This window comes from Podarcis gaigeae, assembly GCF_964106915.1.
Source record: "Podarcis gaigeae genome assembly, chromosome: 12".
Classification (NCBI taxonomy): domain Eukaryota; kingdom Metazoa; phylum Chordata; class Lepidosauria; order Squamata; family Lacertidae; genus Podarcis; species Podarcis gaigeae.
Window position 1 is genome coordinate 43178583 of NC_139688.1, and position 18583 is coordinate 43197165.

An 18583-nucleotide genomic window follows, 5' to 3' on the forward strand; every position below is an offset into this window, starting at 1 on the left:
TGTGTGTTATGCCCCTCCCTTCAGTGTGTTCAGTTAAGAATGTCAGTTAAGAGGGACCAAGACTCATCTTATTGCATTGAGTTTCATTTTGCTGTATTTAGTTTCTCTCATTACAGTGGTGCCTCGCAAGACGAAATTAATTCGTTCCGCAAGTCTTTTCGTCTTGCGAGTTTTTCGTCTTGCGAAGCACGGTTTCCCATAGGAATGCATTGAAAATCAATGCGTTCCTATGGAAACCGCCTTCAGACCAGGTCCGGGGACAGTCTGTCCCCCGACCTCTTCTGAAGGCCGGCGGGGGACGAAAGTCTTTGCTTCCCCCCCGCCTGCCTTCCCGGGACTTAAAATGCTGGCGGGCGGCAGCGAAGCCTTCGCTGCCGCCCGCCAGCATTTTAAAAACCCCGTGACAGCGGAGGACTTCTCCGCTGTCCCGGGGCGATTTAAAAGCCCCCGGGAAGGCAGGCAGGGGGGACAAAGACTTTTGCCCCCCGCCCGCCTTCCCCTCTGTTCCCGGACCTGTCCTGAAGTCTTGCGGTGGGAGGAGGGCTTTCCTCCCCACCGCCAACATTCAGAATGCTGTTCTGAATGTTGGCGGTGGGGAGGAAAAACCCTCCTCCCACCGCAAGCCCCGGGAACAGAGGAGAAGCCCTTCGCGCCTTGTCCTCTGTTCCCGGACCTCCCACTGCAAGCCTTAGGACAGGTCCGGGAACAGAGGAGAAGGCACGCTGCGCTTCCCCGCTGTCCCCAGAGATTTCCCTATGGGCTTTCGTCTTGCGAAGCAAGCCCATAGGGAAATTCGTCTTGCGAAGCCGCTAAAAATCGGAAAACCCTTTCGTCTTGCGGGTTTTTCGTTTAGCGAGGCATTCGTTTTGCGGGGCACCACTGTACATTATTTTGTTACAGTGTTATTAAAGCTTAGTTTACATGTACGTGAGCCACTTATTTTTCCTCAAAGAAAAAGAAACTGCTGAAGAATGGTGGACTATCCTAAAGTTGGGTGAGTGAGGGAATATTCCCAGTTTGCCAGGAGTATTGATTTTGTTAATCATCCTCCCATCTAGAGGAGGAGAAAACAAGCTTGCTCCATCTTCCATGTGGCAGCCCTTTAGATCTTTGAAGGTGGCTATCCTATCTCCTCTCGGTCTCCTCTTTTCCAGGCTAAACCAAACTCCTTCGACTGTTCCTCATAAGGCTTGGTTTCCAGACCCTTGATCATCTTGGTCACTCTCCACTGAACATGTTCCAGCTTGTCAATGTCCTTAAATTGTGGCTCCCATAACTGGACATAGTATTTCAGGTGTGATTTGACCAAGGCAGAATAGAGTGGCACTGTTACTTCCCTGGATCTGGACACTACACTTTTCTTGATGCAGCCTAGCATAGCAGTAGTTTTTTCTACGTGTATTCGAATTCCTAATATTTAAAGTGGTGCTAATCAGCTCTTTGTCAAATGGAAAATATTTCTATTTAGCCAGCTTTTAGAACTGCATTTTTAGAACTAGATTTTGCTGAGCAACTGAAAAGGAAAAAATAGTCAGTAAATTGGCAGCACTTTTTGTCAGTCCATATGGCTTCCTGCCTAAATCAGCTGCTACTCACTGACAAAGTAGGTTTCTTTATTGAAACCTATGGAGTGTCATGTAACTAAGCCCTTTACTTCATTTAATCTTTGTATGGTATTCTAAGGTTTGTTCCTTAAAAAAATGTTTTAAAAAATATTTTCATGCGTTTTTCAGTCTTAACATTATTACATTGGGCATTCCAGCACAGAATAAACGGAGTTCGTTTTGCAGTTAGTTGCACAGAAACTTCAGAGTAATTCCTTCATCACACTTTATTCGTCAGTTTATCCATCCCAATGACATCTGGAACGTCTACAATTGCTGCTGTTGACTCAGCTTTCTAATGGTGAACTAATATGGTCTTACCAGCAACAAAAAAATAGTTTGCAGTAATAACTTAATGAAAGGCAAATAGTGCAAAAGAAAAATGTCCTTTTTTAAAGTCTTGCACCAGTTATTTGAAAAATACCACTTGTATTTAGCTTGCTAAACATTTGCTTCATTGTGTCATTTCCAACACCTAAAAAATGTATTTTTTAAAATAAAAATAAAAATGGGAAGAGTGTTGGTTGCTTAATTTGTACTGTACAAATTAGGTGACTCTGAGGGAAATAGTCTGATCAATATACAGATCTTCCACCATTTTCTATAATGGAAGCTATTTCATAAATTCCATGCCAAAAAATAGTTACTCTGTCTCAGTCACTAGTTTTGACTACTTCTCTTTCATTCCAACACTTTTTTTCTATTTTAAAATTGTTCACCCCGTAATGATTTTAGGCAGTTGACTTTTCAAGCCTATACATGTCTACTCAGAAGTAAGTCCTATTGAGTTCATTCGGGCTTTTTTTCCAAATAAATACATGTAGACTTGGAAATAAAGCATTGGTGAAATTAAAGACATGGGGGGGGGTCTTTTTAAAATAATTAAGGAACTGATTGTTTAGGCCTACTCTGAAACTTAGTTGCCCTCTAGAGGTTTTCATATAGCAGTACAGTGGAACATACATTGTTCATTTGTATTTTTTAAAAGGGGGGGGGAGAGAGAGAGAGAGAGAGATAACAGTCACAGTTTAAGGAGATAAGATTTATATAAAATAAAATGGACACACATTTAGCTGTGTTAGGAGGCATTTTATTTTGACAACCTGGAAATACTCTTGATTTTATCAATATTCATGCTAGTTTGGAAGTGCTGAAGGATCATCTTTCAAGTATTTATAATGTGCTCTTCACCTGATGGGCTCATGTACACTTCATGTACGTCTCAGATAGGCATCATTTCCATTGTCTTCCTTTTTTTAGCAAGTGGAAAGATACATCCCAGACAGTATCTTTATTAGCCTAGAGATGGTGTTTAATATATGAAATTGTGTGGCTGTTTTTATTGTGCAGTTGCTTTCAGATATTTTATGGGAAGGAATTAATAAATGTGTTTTTACGCTTATTTCCTCATCTTTTTAAGTGTGATGCTTCATTAGTGTAGAATAACATGCGGTTTCTTTTTAATCCCAATACTGGTTTTGACCTATAAACGGCTAAGGACTGCCTCTCTCCATATGAAGCTACCCTGACCCTGATATCATCATTGTTCATGTGCCTCCTCCACGAGAGCTCTGGAGGGTAGCAATACAGGATTGGGGGTTTTCTGAAGTGGCTCCCCATTTGTGGAGTGTTTCCCCCAGAGAGGCTTGCCTGGTGCATTAGTTACATACCTTTAGGCACCAAGCGAAAACGTTCCTCTTCAACCAGGCCTTTGGCATCCGATGTCCTTTTAAATGTCTTGTGGGTCATTGGTTTGTTTTTGTTCTTATTGTGTATTTTGTGTTTTATATATTGTAGTTTTATGTTGTGAACCGCCCTGAGGTCTGTGGATGAACGGCAGTACAGTGGTGCCTCGCAAGACGAAAAGAATCCTTTCCGCAAGTCTCTTCGTCTTGTGGTTTTTTCGTCTTGCGAAGCAAGCCCATTAGCAGATTAGCGCTATTAGCGGCTTAACAGATCAGCTGATAAGCGGCTTAGCGGATCAGCTGATAAGCGGCTTAGCGGCTTAGAAAAAGGGGGGAGGAAAAAACCCCCACAGGAAGTCGCAAGACATTTTCCTCTTGCGAAGCAAGCCCATAGGAAATTCGTTTTGCGAAGCACCTCCAAAACGGAAAACCCTTTCATCTAGCGGGTTTTCCGTCTTGCGAGGCATTCGTCTTGCGGGGCACCACTGTATACAAATTTAATTAATAATAATAATAGGTGCAGAACTTCTTCTGTTTCAACTAAATGGTAGAAGAAGCTCTGTCTTCCACCTTTTCCATTGAAAAGAAAGCTTTCTCTCATGAAAAGTAGTAGGAGATGTTAGTGAAACATGGAGTTATATGCCTCAGAGTGGTGGCTGTAGCATGAGTTTGGATTACAAAAGCCTCTGTACAGATAAACTAATTTAAAGGCATCGGTTAAATATAATCTGCTTTATCCCCATCTGGTGGTGGAAAGAGGTGTGTTCACCACCAAGAATCTCATAGGTTTTTCCCCCCTGCCTTGCATACGGACACTAAGCCTTTTGAAGACCAATTTAGGCTGCAGCTAGAAGGCTTAGTGCTACAAACTGTCTCCGTTTTATATTCTATATCACACCTGCTGTTGCCCAACTGTAGGGCACTTGATCCTACAGGATATGGGAAAACTGAGACTGAGGCTATGTTGCCGTGTTGGAGTTTGACACAGGTTAATGTAGCATTAAGCACTGATGGGAGATAGCTGTAGGGAAACTTTGTGTGTGTTCTAGTTCTGCCTCTTCCAGACCCTGGTCAAGAATTCTTACTATGGAAACAGGAAACTAATCTACTGGCGCTCTTGAAAGGGACCAGCCTAATAGGCGAAAAAGGTATGTTTGTCACAAAATATAGACCTCTTTCGTGACAAAGCCTGCTTCATTTTTACAGGTGTTGGGACGTGAGGAAGGAAAAGTCTATAAAATGAGTGTTTTTGGAGAATGATATCCCCAGTGGGCTTGTTTAGCCTACTAAAAAGGAGGGCACGAGGGAAAAGGGCATGTTCACACATTCTCTAAAAACATTGGAGGGCTAAATGCATTGGAATGTGGCAACTTTGTTTATGTTAGTAATTTTGAAGAGGCCACTTGTAGTCAGTTCTTAGCTGACGCAAGGATTAAATGAGGGTATTTTTCCTCAGCACTTAGCCACAGGCACTAGACTAAACCAGCTCTCATAGGTCTAATATTGTGGTGCCAAAAAACAGTTGGTTTTAAGACATTTTCTGAGAGATTTCAGTATCTTCAGTATCTTTCAAACTGTGTTGTGGTCCCTTTGGTTGTCAGAAATGTCTCCAATTTCCAGTGTGTGGGACAAAGGTGGCCACGAGATAAATACAGTCGTACCTTGGAAGTCAAATGGAAGTCAAAGTCCGTTCGACTTCCAAAACATTTGGAAACCAACGTGCGGCTTCTGATTGGCTGCAGGAAGTTCCTGCAGCCAACCAGAGGCCGCGGAAGCCCCGTCGGACATTTGGGTTCCAAAATAACGTTTGCAAACTGAAACACTCACTTCCAGGTTTGCGGTGTTCGGGAGCCAAAATGTTCGACTCACAAGGCATTCGAAAACCAAGGTATGACTGTAGTCTAAAAGAACACTTTTTGTTCACATACACATTATATAGGTATTATAAGAGGCACAGCAAGAAACTAGCAGGGAGGGGGCAGCTTGGCTGGGTTAGGCAGGTGAATAATGTCTCCTTGTGAGAAGGCGTGATCCCTGCCTGCTGGAAGGAGGCAATGGTAAAACCACTCCTCAGAAAACTCTCCTGGAATTTGGAAAATTGTAAGTAATTGCCAGCCAGTTGCCAAACTCCCCTTCTTGAGCAACGTCCTCGAGTGGGTGGTTGCGGACCAGATCCAGGTGCTCTTGGAGGAAACTGATTTTCCAGATCCATTTCAATCAGGATTTAGACCCAGAAACTGCTTTGGTCACCCTGTATGGTGACCTCTATTGGGAGAGAAACAGGGAAAATGTGTCCTTGTTATTTCTTCTCAACTTCTCATTTCTTACCAATGGGCCTTTTCTGCAGTGGCTCCCAGCTTGTACAATGCTCTCCGCATGGAGGCTCGCCTGACACCTTCATTGCATAACTTTAGGCGCCCGGCAAAAACATTATCTATGGCCTTTTAAACTGGGGGGGGGGTGTTTTTGTTTGTTGTTATGGTATGTATTTTAGTGTTTTTATAATGTAGAATGCCCTGTGATCTTCCAATGAAGGGCTGTATAGAAATTTAATAAATAAATATTGCTCATTATTTTGCTACGTCTTTCTCCAATCAGTCTCTGCTCCTGCTGCCTTTTGCTTGCTGTTGCATGTTCTGAATCCACAGCTATACTCTTCCGTTTCTTCAACGAGGGTTGCGGTTGTAAATGATTATCTCAAGCATTCAGATTGATCTCCGTTATATTTTTAGTTTCAGAGTTGGTGTTGCTCATTAACCTGGATTAGATCTGCAGACGTGCCTCTTGGAGAAGGATACTTGGTGCTGTCAGATGCTCGACAGCGCCAGTCACCTGCACACAATTAATCTACGGGCCCTGGGTCTGTGATCTCATATTTCAGTTGAAATTTCTCCTTGAGTCAATGTTGCTTTCCCTGCTGTCTTTTTTGCTTGTTTGGCTTGTCCCTCTGTCTGACACTTCTTTAGGGCCTACCCCAGAGGCACCCCAAACAATGCATATCTAACTGAATGGACTAGTCTCGATTTGAAGCAGGAAGGAGAAATGGATTCTTTGCTACAGGCTTTGTGTGTAAATGAGGAAGGGGCTTGATGCAGTTCTGTTAGAAGATAAAATGGTGTGAAATGCCAGGAGTCTGCTCTTTCTGAAGCATTTTGCATCCAAAAGAGAGCAGGAAACCCGCAGCTGGGGGCCACCTTTCAGTAGGATCCCCTCCATCCCCTTAGTCCTCTAAGAAGTGTTTCATGGTGTAGGAGCTCACCTGAATTTGCCAGGTGTTAATGTCATACCTGCATAAAGGGACTGCCCTGGCTTTATCAGGGCGCTCCTGTGAAATGGACTGGAAAAGCTGTGTTGTTACCATTGCAGTTGAATCTAGCTAACTTTTCTGTCAACAAATTGGGATTAATTCTCAAATAAGCAGGTCTTCTGAAAATGCGCCACCTCCATAGGCGCCGACTCCATGGGGCCTGAGGGGGCCCGAGCCCCCTCAAAAATTCGTTTGGGGGGGCTCCGCCCCCCCAATAATTTAAGAAAATTATTACCGTATTTTTCCGGCATTCTGCCTCAGGGTCTTACTGCCCACCCTGCTCTGTTTCCTTGCTGTGTTTGCTCAAACAGAACAAAGAGCAGGGAAAGCCCCTCCCCTCCAGGCAGAGGGAAAGCAGAGTGTGTCTCTGTGCTCCGTGCAGGAGGGAGAGAGAGAGAGCGAGAGAGAGCGCGCGAGCTGGCTGACTTGGGTGGGTAGGTGAGGGAAAACTTTTGCCTTCCTTGCCTCCCTCCTCCTGTTATACCCCTCTCCTGCATTCTTAGCCAGCTGCTTCTCTGCACACCCCTCTCCTGCTTCGTGTCCCTTCTGTGTTTTTCCTTCCCTCCCCACTTAAAATGTGGTTAAAAAGCATGGATCCACATGGATCCTCAGGATCTTTGCATTGGGTCAGCCCAAATTCACCATCAGATCACATAGCATGTCCATGGCTACAGCCTGCCCCCCAAAAATCACGCACCCACTGTTGCCTGGGGCTGCAATGGTGCAAAAACGTGGTTACAAAACATGGATCCACATGGATCCTCAGGATCTTTGCATTGGGTCAGCCCAAATTCACCATCAGAGCACATAGCATGTCCATGGCTACAGCCTGCCCCCCCAAAATCACGCACCCACTGTTGCCTGGGGCTGCAATGGTGCAAAAACGTGGTTACAAAACATGGATCCACATGGATCCTCAGGATCTTTGCATTGGGTCAGCCCAAATTCACCATCAGAGCACATAGCATGTCCATGGCTACAGCCTGCCCCCCAAAAATCACGCACCCACTGTTGCCTGGGGCTGCAATGGTGCAAAAACGTGGTTACAAAACATGGATCCACATGGATCCTCAGGATCTTTGCATTGGGTCAGCCCAAATTCACCATCAGAGCACATAGCATGTCCATGGCTACAGCCTGCCCCCCCAAAATCACGCACCCACTGTTGCCTGGGGCTGCAATGGTGCAAAAACGTGGTTACAAAACATGGATCCACATGGATCCTCAGGATTTTTGCATTGGGTCACCCCAAATTCACCATCAGATCACATGTCTGTGGCCACAGCATGAAGCACAAAAATGATACATCCACTGTTTCATTCAGAATGTTTTTTTCCCTTGTTTTCCTCCTCTAAAAACGATGTGCGTGTTATGGTCAGGTGCGTGTTATAGAGCGAAAAATACGGTAGTTATATTATGCTTTGTAAAATCACAAAATTATGTTGGTATTTTTTATTTTCCTTGTTTGATGATAGTTACCTTTTAAAATACATTCAGTAATGAGTTAAAACAAATAATTATTACGGTAGTAAAAGAGGCGGCGCGAGTAGTTTTGCTCGGTGCGTGCGACTGGCCCAGCCCCTCTTTCCTTTTCCTCTCTTCTGCTCTCCCGCCGGGCGCCTGAGGGAGAGTTACTTAGCGGTTCTGAGGAGCCGCTGTTGTTTCGGCAGGGGAAAAACCGCCGCCCGCGAACCGCCGAGCTCCCTCTCTCTTTCCAGCCTCTCTCTCTCTCTCTCTCTCTCTCTCTCTCTCTCTCGCTATGGCCAAGGAGGAGGAGAAGCCCTTCAGCCAGTCTATGGCCGAGTGGCGGAGGTTCATCTACAACCCCAACAGCGGCGAGTTCCTGGGGCGAACGGCCAAGAGCTGGGGTGAGGAGGGCGAGCGAGCGCGCGCGCGCGGGGAAGGGAGGGGAGGGGGCGGCCGGCACGAGGGGCGGTGGGAGGCGAGGCGCGGCGGGCACTTGCCTTGCCCACCACGCATCTCTCTCCTTCTCGGTCTCTCTCCCTCCCTCAGCTGGCGAGGGGGCCACAAGGCGGGGGGCAGCAGCAGCAACGGGCCGGGAGCGGATCTTATAAAACTTCCCAGGGCAGGACCCCAGTATGGGCCCCCCCAATATTTTTTATAAGTCGGCGCCCCTGGCCACCTCCAAAGATCTGCAGAGAAAGGACACAGACTCACTTGGTCTTTGTTTTTGCAGATAGTTCTGTGTCAAAGGCTTGCTGCTTCCTGGGTATTGCTTTTGTTTTCATTATTACTTTTTCATTAATTTTACTACCGGCCTTTTGCCTTGCCAAGGCTGCTTTTAAAGTTCCAATTAACTCCTTTGCCCGGCACTCATCTTTCTAGGCCGGGACTAAATTTAGTTCCCTTTCTGGGAAGGCAGGTCGTCTCTGTTTTAATGAACAACTTCTTGGCTCTCCTCCAGGTCATTCTAAAAACAGTTTTGGAAACTGGAAAGGTCATTCTTGGGGAACTTGGTGTGTTCTGGGTGTCCTGCAACTTTAGCTCAACATGAACTGTCTCTCCTCTCAGAAATTGCTTTGAATTCCGTGAGAAAAATTTCATGAGCGCGACAAGATGCATTTGGCCAAGGCTGCTGCTTCCATATGGGTCACTTTTAGAACTACCCAGTTTTATCATTCTGTTGCAAGCTAGAATTGGAATTGACTTTCTATACTATTGAGAGTACAGTGGTACCTCGGGTTACATACGCTTCAGGTTACATACACTTCAGGTTACAGACTCCACTAACCCAGAAATAGTACCTCAGGTTAAGAACTTTGCTTCAGAATGAGAACAGAAATTGTGCTCCGGTGGCGCGGCGGCAGCAGGAGGCCCCATTAGCTAAAGTGGTGCTTCAGGTTAAGAACACTTTCAGGTTAAGAACAGACCTCTGGAACGAATTAAGTACTTAACCCGAGGTACCACTGTATTGCATTTTGCTATATATGCACCCCACTGCATTTTGTCCACACCAGTGAGCATGACATAGCTGCTGTGACTTGGGCTAGTTGAATCTTAGCACACACAAAGAAGAATGGATAACCAAGATGATGGACTATGCCGAATTGGCAAAAATGACCGTGAAGATCAGACACCAAGATGATAAGAAATTTAATAAAAAGTGGGGGAAATTTATAGAGTGCCCTAAAAATCACTGTAGATACTTTAAAATGTTAGCAGGATTGTTATAGCACTTATAATATAATAAGGCTAAATTTAAAAGTGGACCTAAAAGAATTTGAAAAATGTAATTAGATGCAGTAGAAAGACGAGACAAATATTGGAAACCCGGGGGGGGGGGGGAGCCCAGGGATTCAAGTAATCCCATATTCCATATGTGTAAAAAATTGAAAATGATTTAAATGTAAACAACACTGTTAAAAAATGGAAAAATATCAAAAAAGAGAAAGAAACTTAGCACACATTCACTAAACGACCGCCCCATTTGTTTATTTTGAATCTGCCTTTAATTATTACTACAACGCTTTCATTAAAACAAAGAAGCCAGAAAAGATAGTGCTATAACAATATAAGACTATAATAATTGATTCTGGTGCTGTAACACTATACTACCATAACACTTTGCTTGTCTTTTGTGGCAAAGCATCCGTGCAATAATTAAAAGATTGTTTTAAAAACCAAAACAAGGTCACAAAATGGGGTGTTCACTGCAAATATTATGTAATAATGAACATGTGCACTTCTGACAGTTCAAAAAGAAACTGAAGATTTGGAACCATCCCTTTTTCTAGTTCCCCTATTGTTCTCTTTGTGTTGTCATAACTGTGCTTGTATGTGTTAGCTGAAAGTCACTGAGGATGGTGTGCTTGTGAGTTTTCCCCAACCCCCAACCTTGCTGCGCATGGCCTGTGGTGAGGAATGATGAGGTTATAAAGATAAGAATCAAAAAACTAATTTACTTTATTTTCTGTATTTTCTTATTGCTTTGTCATATGTTCTTTACTGTGTTTTTTTTAGTTTTGTTTGATTATGTTGTTTCTTATTGTATTTCTTTTTTGTTTGTTTTGTTTGATTGTGATACCTGTTTTATCATATAAAACCAAAATAAATATCTTAAAAAAAAAAAAAGGAATGATGAGAACTGTAGTCCATAACCTCTGGAGAACATCATCTTGGGTACTCCTGCCCTAGAGTGACTAGTACTGTGCCGTTTAATTTCAGCTGCTGCTCTAGTGCCGCAAGCTGGTACAGTGGTACCTTGGTTCTCAAACTAAATCCGTTCCGGAAGTCCGTTCCAAAACCAAGGCGCACTTTCCCATAGAAAGTAGTGCAAAATGGATTAATCTGTTCCAGACCTTTAAAAACAACCCCTAAAACATCAATTTAACATGAATTTTACTATCTTAACAAGATCATTGATCCGTATAATGAAAGCAATAAACAATGTACTGCAGTCACTCACTCACTCACTCACTCACTCAATCAGTAGCTGAACTGGGTTCCACACAGTCACAAAAACAAAAGAAAAAAGGCGCAAAACAAAAATGCAAAATAACTAACAAAAACAGACAGACCTCAGCGTAACTCTCAAAACGGAAGTGTGGCACTCAAAATGGAAGCATAACACTCAAAAAGGAGCATGTTCGGCTTCTGAAAAAAGTTCGCAAACCGGAACACCTACTACCGGGTTTGCAGTGTTTGGGCTCAGAGTTGTTTGAGTACCAAGGCATTTGAGAACAAAGGTACCACTGTATTTGCTGGAGTGGTAGCATATGTAGGATTGGTCTACAAGAGCCTATAGCTCAGAATACCCCAGTTTACCAGAAGGAAATAAAGTGGCTGCGTTGTGGAGTAAGGTTAGATTGCGGGGCTGGCAGAGAAAGAGACCTGTTAAATTTGAGCAGAATTTGATTTTTAGTAGGCTCTTGGTCTTTCTTTCTCCTGTCCCTCTAGAGTTTCCCACACGTGCCAATTTCTGAAATGGTTCTGTTAAGGAAGATGTGCTGGGTTTGTTGTAGGGACTTTGTTGGAGGTAGGGTAGAGGATCATTATTTAATATGGGATTATAAACATAGTATGGCAGGCATGAACGCGAAGGCAAATGGATGTTCAGATCTGACAAATGAGGTAAATTTTTAGAGAATAAGAGTTTATGCTATGTCAATCTTCTCCTTGCCCTATAATTACTTCTTTCCATCTCGCCATATTCGGATTTAATCTTGTTTTTTTCTATATGTCCTTGCTCAAATTAGAATAATTCTTTAATCAGCTCTGTTATGCATGCCATAGTGGGCCAAGCTGGGAAAAGCCACTCCTGGCACACGGCAATGTGTATATTTTATGTGTTGCTATAATTTAAAAGTAAAATAAGAAATATTGATTTCTACTTGACTGGAGAGATGATTTAGTTTGAATATCAGTCTGATCTTAATCAGGTGAGAATTAATTGAGTTGGAGGTATTAGATATTCAGTGATGTTAACCGAACCGTGATCAATCTACAGAGAAGCCGCCTTTTGTACTGTGTCAGAAATATCAAATAGCTCGCACACGACAATTCAGAACAGTCTTTTCATGTTTGCTGTACCTTCTACTTGCCTCATTAAATGCACCCGTGAATCCATTCTTTGCACAATGTGTAATCTTCAAAATAACAAGTTAATAAATCACAAAGTCAAAGACATAACTTTGTTTTTATTTTATTTTTAAAAAATCAGCATGTTTATAGCTTCAGTCATTAAGTATGAGCCTTTAGGTGTCTTACAAAATACATGATTTCAAATACCCAATACTTTGTAGCACCTAATCACTCCAGATTCTCTCTCTCCACCCCCAAATTGAATCGTACAGCAAAAAAGAATGATGTGAATCTTAGGGGATATGCTTTTTTTCTTTTTGGTTCAAGGGGGGGGGGGGCTAACTTTAAGCTTGTTCTGGTTCATGGTAGATTTTCTTATTTTAAGAGTGTGATAGCAATATCATAAGTGTTGAAGAAAATATAAATGGTGAGGTAACACCTCCATAGGACCAGCTCTTAAGTAGTAAAATTGTAAACCCTTTATATATAAACCACAGAGGCAGGTCCTAAGATCGCCAGTGTTACTTTGGCAGTGGTTTACTTGCTAAGTGTATAGGGGAGAATTACAATTAAATCATAAATCTGAGTGAGACACTTTCTTATTACATTATGAACATTTTAAAATTTGATATACTGTGTTCCTCTAGTGTGAACAGCAGCAAAACCTTTATTAGCAAAGTAGCTGAGGATGGTACTAATCTCCATTTGTGTACTTCCATAGACTATTTGAACTTACCGAAAATGAATGATTATCCTGGTTAGATCCAGTAAGACGGTTCTACAATGTTTCAGTTTATAAGTTGTTTGATGTTCTTTTAAACTATACAGCCTCTCTCAGTAAAATAAATACATAAATAAAAAAATAAAAATTGCATAAGGGAATAGCAACACTGACCTACTTTACAAGGTTGGTGCAGGGATTGTCGGAGATGTTACATTTTGAATATTCTCAGAAGTGCTATATAAATGCTAGTTGGCGTTAAGTAATTTGACATGAGATTAGCATCAGTTTTCTTGTATCAAAAACAACTTAATCAAGTTAATACTTTGTTGTGAAAGTTCCTCACTTCCACAAAATTGACACACCAAAATAACCAACAGTGGGATACCTTTTTGCATATTAAATATTATAGGACTTATCAATTTTAAAAGGCATGCACAACACCACTTTTTGAGCTTTCCTGGTCTGTGAATCTTGCCTTCTTTAAATAAACAAAACACCATCCCCTCTATAGTTGTGCACTGAACCTCGTTTTTGTAGAAACCTGAGTGCTATAAAGTGACTTTGTATGTGGGGTGCTTGGCTGCAAAGATGCCTATTAACTTGATAGGTTTGGTCAAGCCACACACGCCTGCTGAATTGGCTCAGTAGCTGTAAAACAGGAAATGCTACCTTTCGTGACTTACCTTTGAAGGGTGGATGGTTCTCTGTGAGGGCAAATGGTATAGCTCTATTAAAGCACATTCATTGCTATATATACACAGTGCCATCTTCAAATATCTAAAGGGCTGTCACATGGAAGATGGAACAAGCCTGATTGCTCCTGCTGTGAAGGCCAGGACATGAACCAATGGCTTCAAGGTACAAGAGATTCTGACTAAACATCAGGAAGAACTTTCTTAAAGTGAGAACTATAGTCATAGCTTGGGTTAAATGGGCTTCAGGTTGAGCGTTTTCAAGTTACGCTCCGCGGCGACCTGGAAGTAACAGAGCGCGTTACTTCCGGGTTTTGCCGCATGCGCAGACGCTCAAAATGACGTACCACACATGTGTGGAAGCAGCAAAACGTGACACGCGCAGGCGCGTCTTACGTTCTACTCAGGATGTGAACGGGGCTCTGGAACGGATCCTGCTCGCATCCAGAGGTATCACTGTATTCAGTGGTGTAACAGACTTTCATGAGAGGTAATGGACTCTCCTTGGAGATTTTTAAGCAGAGGTTGTCATGTATGATCTAGTTAAAATCCTGTCATGCAGGGGGCTGCAATAGATGTCCCTTAGGGCCCCTTCCAACTCTATGATTCTATAATTTACTTCAGCAAGTGACTGACTAGTTGCTATGGAAGCTCAAAATGATTCAAACAGTAGAATTAACCAGATTACTTGGTGGGGCAGGTATATGTACATTCAAAACTAAAGATTCCTAGGTTCACATAAAATAAGTGTTACAGTATGCAAACTTAATAAATAAGAATAAATAAATAAATAAATAAATAAAGGATGTTAATAAATAAAAATAACACATGAATGTAGCTTTTTTCCCTTCTGTTTTGCTACTACAGTGGTACCTCGGGTTAAGTACTTAATTCGTTCCGGAGGTCTGTTCTTAACCTGAAACTGTTCTTAACCTGAAGCACCACTTTAGCTAATGGGGCTTCCAGCTGCTGCCGCACCGCCGGAGCACAATTTCTGTTCTCATCCTGAAGCAAAGTTCTTAACCCGAGGTAATATTTCTGGGTTAGCGGAGTCTGTAACTTGAAGCGTATGTAACCTGAAGCGTATGCAACCCGAGGTACCACTGTATGCTTCTAAACATAGCTCTACACCCATGAAGGCTGGAAAAGCAATTTGTTTTGTTTTTCTAAAAGGGGAAACAACATTTCTAAACCGATAAGCCACATAAATGTGCAGCCATACAGAAGCTGCATGTTTTTCCACATCTGCTATATGGTAACTTAAAAAACAAAAATAAAACCACAGGAAGCTAAGTTTCATTATTTTGCTACACACCTTGTGGGTTGTTGTTGTTTCTTTAAGAGTAGGCTCAAAAACACAAACGATGGTTTATGGATTATTGGATAGCCTCGTCCCTCCTTTTCTTGCAGTGCGAGACTAGACTTGAAAGGCCAGCTGTTCCTCACTCAGCATGCAGTATATGTCAGCAGATTGCCACCTGATTGTAAAAAGGGTAGTGCCCTCCAGTTATTATCTCAATTGGTAGCTTGTGGAAAATACTGTGAAAACATGGGGAACGCAATATTCATCTTTGGTCTGTCTTCCAAGTTGATGAGCTTTCTATTGACAACATGGGAAATAAGTAAAGCTGAACAGGGAGTAGGGGGTTGATTTCCTGGAACTTAATTTTAATATTTGGGAGTTGTATGCACCTAGCTTTCTGTTTGATTTATGAATCCATTTTATCCCCCTCTCCCAAAGTGGATTTCAGTTTTAGCTGTTCTGAATTTTCTGCACGGAGAAAAGATGCTTCAAAATCGGTTAATAAAAGTGAAAGGTGCAGCATTTTGGGACTTGAATCTAGTTAACATTTGTGTAGCTAGTCTTTTGTAGCTTCTCCCCCCCCCCCCCCCGCCAGTATTTGTGGGATTTAAAAGGGTTTGGGATATAGAGGCCAGCAATTAAGCTGTGCGATACATTCACATAGTAGGATTCTTATATCCCTGTGCCTGCTCTCCCTCCCCATTTCTTTTCCTTTTTAGTTAGCATTAACAACATTAAAACCATATAGCTGGAAGCAGTTTTATCACTTTGTAATGATGCTTCCTGTGTGCGTGGCCGCGGCTGTGTGTAGCTCAGGCAGGGCTGCTCAGAAGCTGGGGTGTGCTCTCTGTAGCAGTTCAGGCTCCGTTCACTAGGACATCACACCTTTAACCAACTGAAGCTGGTGAGCTAACAAGTGAGAGGGACCTCCTGTTGTTTTCGGCTTTTATTTTATTTGGTGTGCATGTGGGTGTATTTTACTTCACAGCTTTCAGGGGGAATGATTGCAAAAGGAAGAAGAAAAGCTGGCCACTGCCAGTGGGAAAGCAGAAATCCAATTGCTCTCTAGACCAAATGTTAAGCTCGAGAATCCCATCAACATTTTTTACAGCTTATTATATCCACTGTGTTTATATGACATGAGAGAAGCAGTGTATATCTAGGATACACATTATATTTTAAGAGCCAGATGTGAAATGGAGGGCTTCAACATTTTTAGGTTACTAGATTCTTTGGTCTTGCTTTTGGTTACCAGCACAGAACTCTGACATGTCTAAATGCAGAGCACACAGGATTGTCACTGAAGAAAATGCATTTTACTTTTGACAATGCAATCCCAAATCTGTTTACTCCAAAGTAAGACCTACTACATTGAATGGGGTTTACAACCAGCTAAAGCATATATAGCATAGCAGCCTGAGTTTATTAACTCATTCATTCATCAGTTGAATTTGCATATACATAAAAACAACAGTACTGTAGAAAAAAGCATCCTTTATTTCTTTTTTCGGATGATCTGCATATGATCGTAGCAGGCACGATCTTATTATGTAAGCCAATTAGAGATATTTTGCAATATATCACATCTTAGAGGCATTCCTTATTGTAGGATGCCCCCCGCCGAATGATGTTGGACTACTTCTTGATATTAACCCCTTACCATTGGTCATGGTATCTGGGGCTAATGGAGGACTTGGGAGTTCAATGACATCTAAAGGTCCACAAGTTTCTGATGCCTGCCTTGCTATGTGTGTGAGAGAAATGTCCTGTAACTCGGTGCTTGCCATTTTCAGTGTTTATGCAGACATGTATTTTTTTTAAATAGATCTTTTAAACCCTATTAAGCAGGTTAACAGTTTTCATTGATCAGAAGTGCTCTTTATTTAAACTATCCCCTTAAACACCAGAGCTCTCATTTATATTCCAGATTCAACACTGATCAGAACTATTGCAAGCCCGCTAGGAGACAGAATACGTTGGAGTTCCTTTTTCAGGAATTTCCTAGAGGATAAATAATAGCACTCTTGCCATCTGAGCACTTCTGGCTTCATAGAAGATGCCAGGAGTGCTTTTTTTTGCACGCCAGAAGTCCTGGGTGACAACCATACGAGAGCTGGTCACCTTCTGGATTTTGCATATGGCAAAATACATGTGTGTGTTTATCGCACGTCATGAGACACAATGGGCTTTCAGACACGGAGGTTGTATCTGCAAAAGAAAACAGGCTTGTGTGAAGTGGTCCATCGGAATCAGCGGTGCAAAATGCTAATCAAAGTCTAGCTGTGTTATCACACGGGCCCTGACTTGTTGAAAGCAGTATGAAAAGGAGAAGGGTTTCACCTCCTGAATTTGTTACAGAATAAATACTGTTTCATAAATAGTTTAGTAGTATTGAAGATCACTCCCAAGTATGAGCAGTGTTAATTTGTTACACACTGCGAAGCGCGGGGGTGGGGGGGAGCCTAATTACAACCTTGTTGCTAAACAAGTGAGAAAGACCTTACAAAAAGCTCAAGGCAGCAGGCCAGGAGTGGGTAAGCTTGAAGATCAGAGCGGTCACCAAGTGAGAAAATACTTCTCCGCGAAGGCTTGTTTTATACTCAACTAATACAATCAGGCATTATCAGTGACTTGGACAGCTTCCCAATGCAAACTTTAACGGCTGGAATAATTTGATGCATTTGGAGAGTACCGATAAAACAGCCTTAAAAAAACCACACCATCAGAACAGTGGGGCCCTTCTCTCCTCCCCTTGTGCTCCTGCACTTGTGGGCTTCCCATGGGCATTGGTTAGTCACTGTGAGAACAGGACACTGGACCGGGTGGGCCATTGGTCTTATGCAGCAGGGCTCTTCTTACGTCCATATGTTTTCAGTGCACCAATGTAGTGACGGCAGAGTTGGTACTCATTCGAAGCTGAGCAGCACCAGGGGTTGATCACCAGGCAGCCTTGAGACCTGCAGCTACTGCTGGAAGATGAAATCCCTCATGAGCACAGTTTGGCTGCTTTCCTACCTCAGCATGGAAAAGTGATATTATTTAGTGAGACTATGTGGCGGGCAATATCTGGCTGAGCTTCCTGGGAAAGGTTAGAAGAACTTTGGAGTTTTCCCTATGTGCTCTATTAAGGACATAAAGTTGTACGGGAAGGGGAATAGATAAAGAGCGGAAACCTTGTTTAGCAAGCTTAGGGTGATGGCAGGTATTACAATACTGTGCACAGGGTTTTAAAATGTCAACAGCTAGCCCCTTTCAAGTCCTCTTCTACTACTACCCTAGGAGAAGCTAGCACAATCAAAAGGTCAGGCTGTGTGCATGTATAGCCTACACTGTGTTTATTATTCATCCAGACTAAGGAAGATTGTATACCAAACCCATTTGACATAGAACAGCTGGTTTATTGGGGCAATATGGACTGCTTTGTTTTGGCCCCAATATAAATGTTGCGTTTTGTTTTGTTTTGTTTTGTTTTCTTGAACTATTTTGGGACATGCAAGTTTAGTCCATTTTGTATGGAATATTACATCTCTTGGTAATAGGAGCAAGTTCGTTGTAACAGTTAAATTGATAAAACTCACGGTGCAAAGATGGAGAAGAGTAATTTACCAGCAAATGAAGGTGGGCTGGGTGTTGTTGTTGTAAACACTTCTACATGCTGTACTGTGGAACAGTCCTTGAGATTGTGCATTGGCAAAACTGCTTGTTTGAAAATTATCTAAATCTTCCT

At 42.4% G+C, this 18583-nt stretch overlaps 1 protein-coding gene across 2 annotated transcripts in view; it reads left to right on the forward strand.

Moving 5' to 3' along the window:
- Nucleotides 1-18583, forward strand: part of CMC1 (C-X9-C motif containing 1) — a 47416-nt gene that overhangs the window by 25655 nt on the left and 3178 nt on the right. The window contains exon 1 of one of the 2 annotated variants that reach the window (XM_083706144.1): nt 883-994. The exons of the other annotated variant lie outside the window; for it this stretch is intronic. Coding sequence (XP_083562270.1) covers nt 922-994 — 73 coding nt within the window. The 5' untranslated portion in view covers nt 883-921. Of the gene's footprint in view, nt 1-882; nt 995-18583 lie in introns of those variants that run through there. 2 annotated transcript variants of the gene reach the window in all.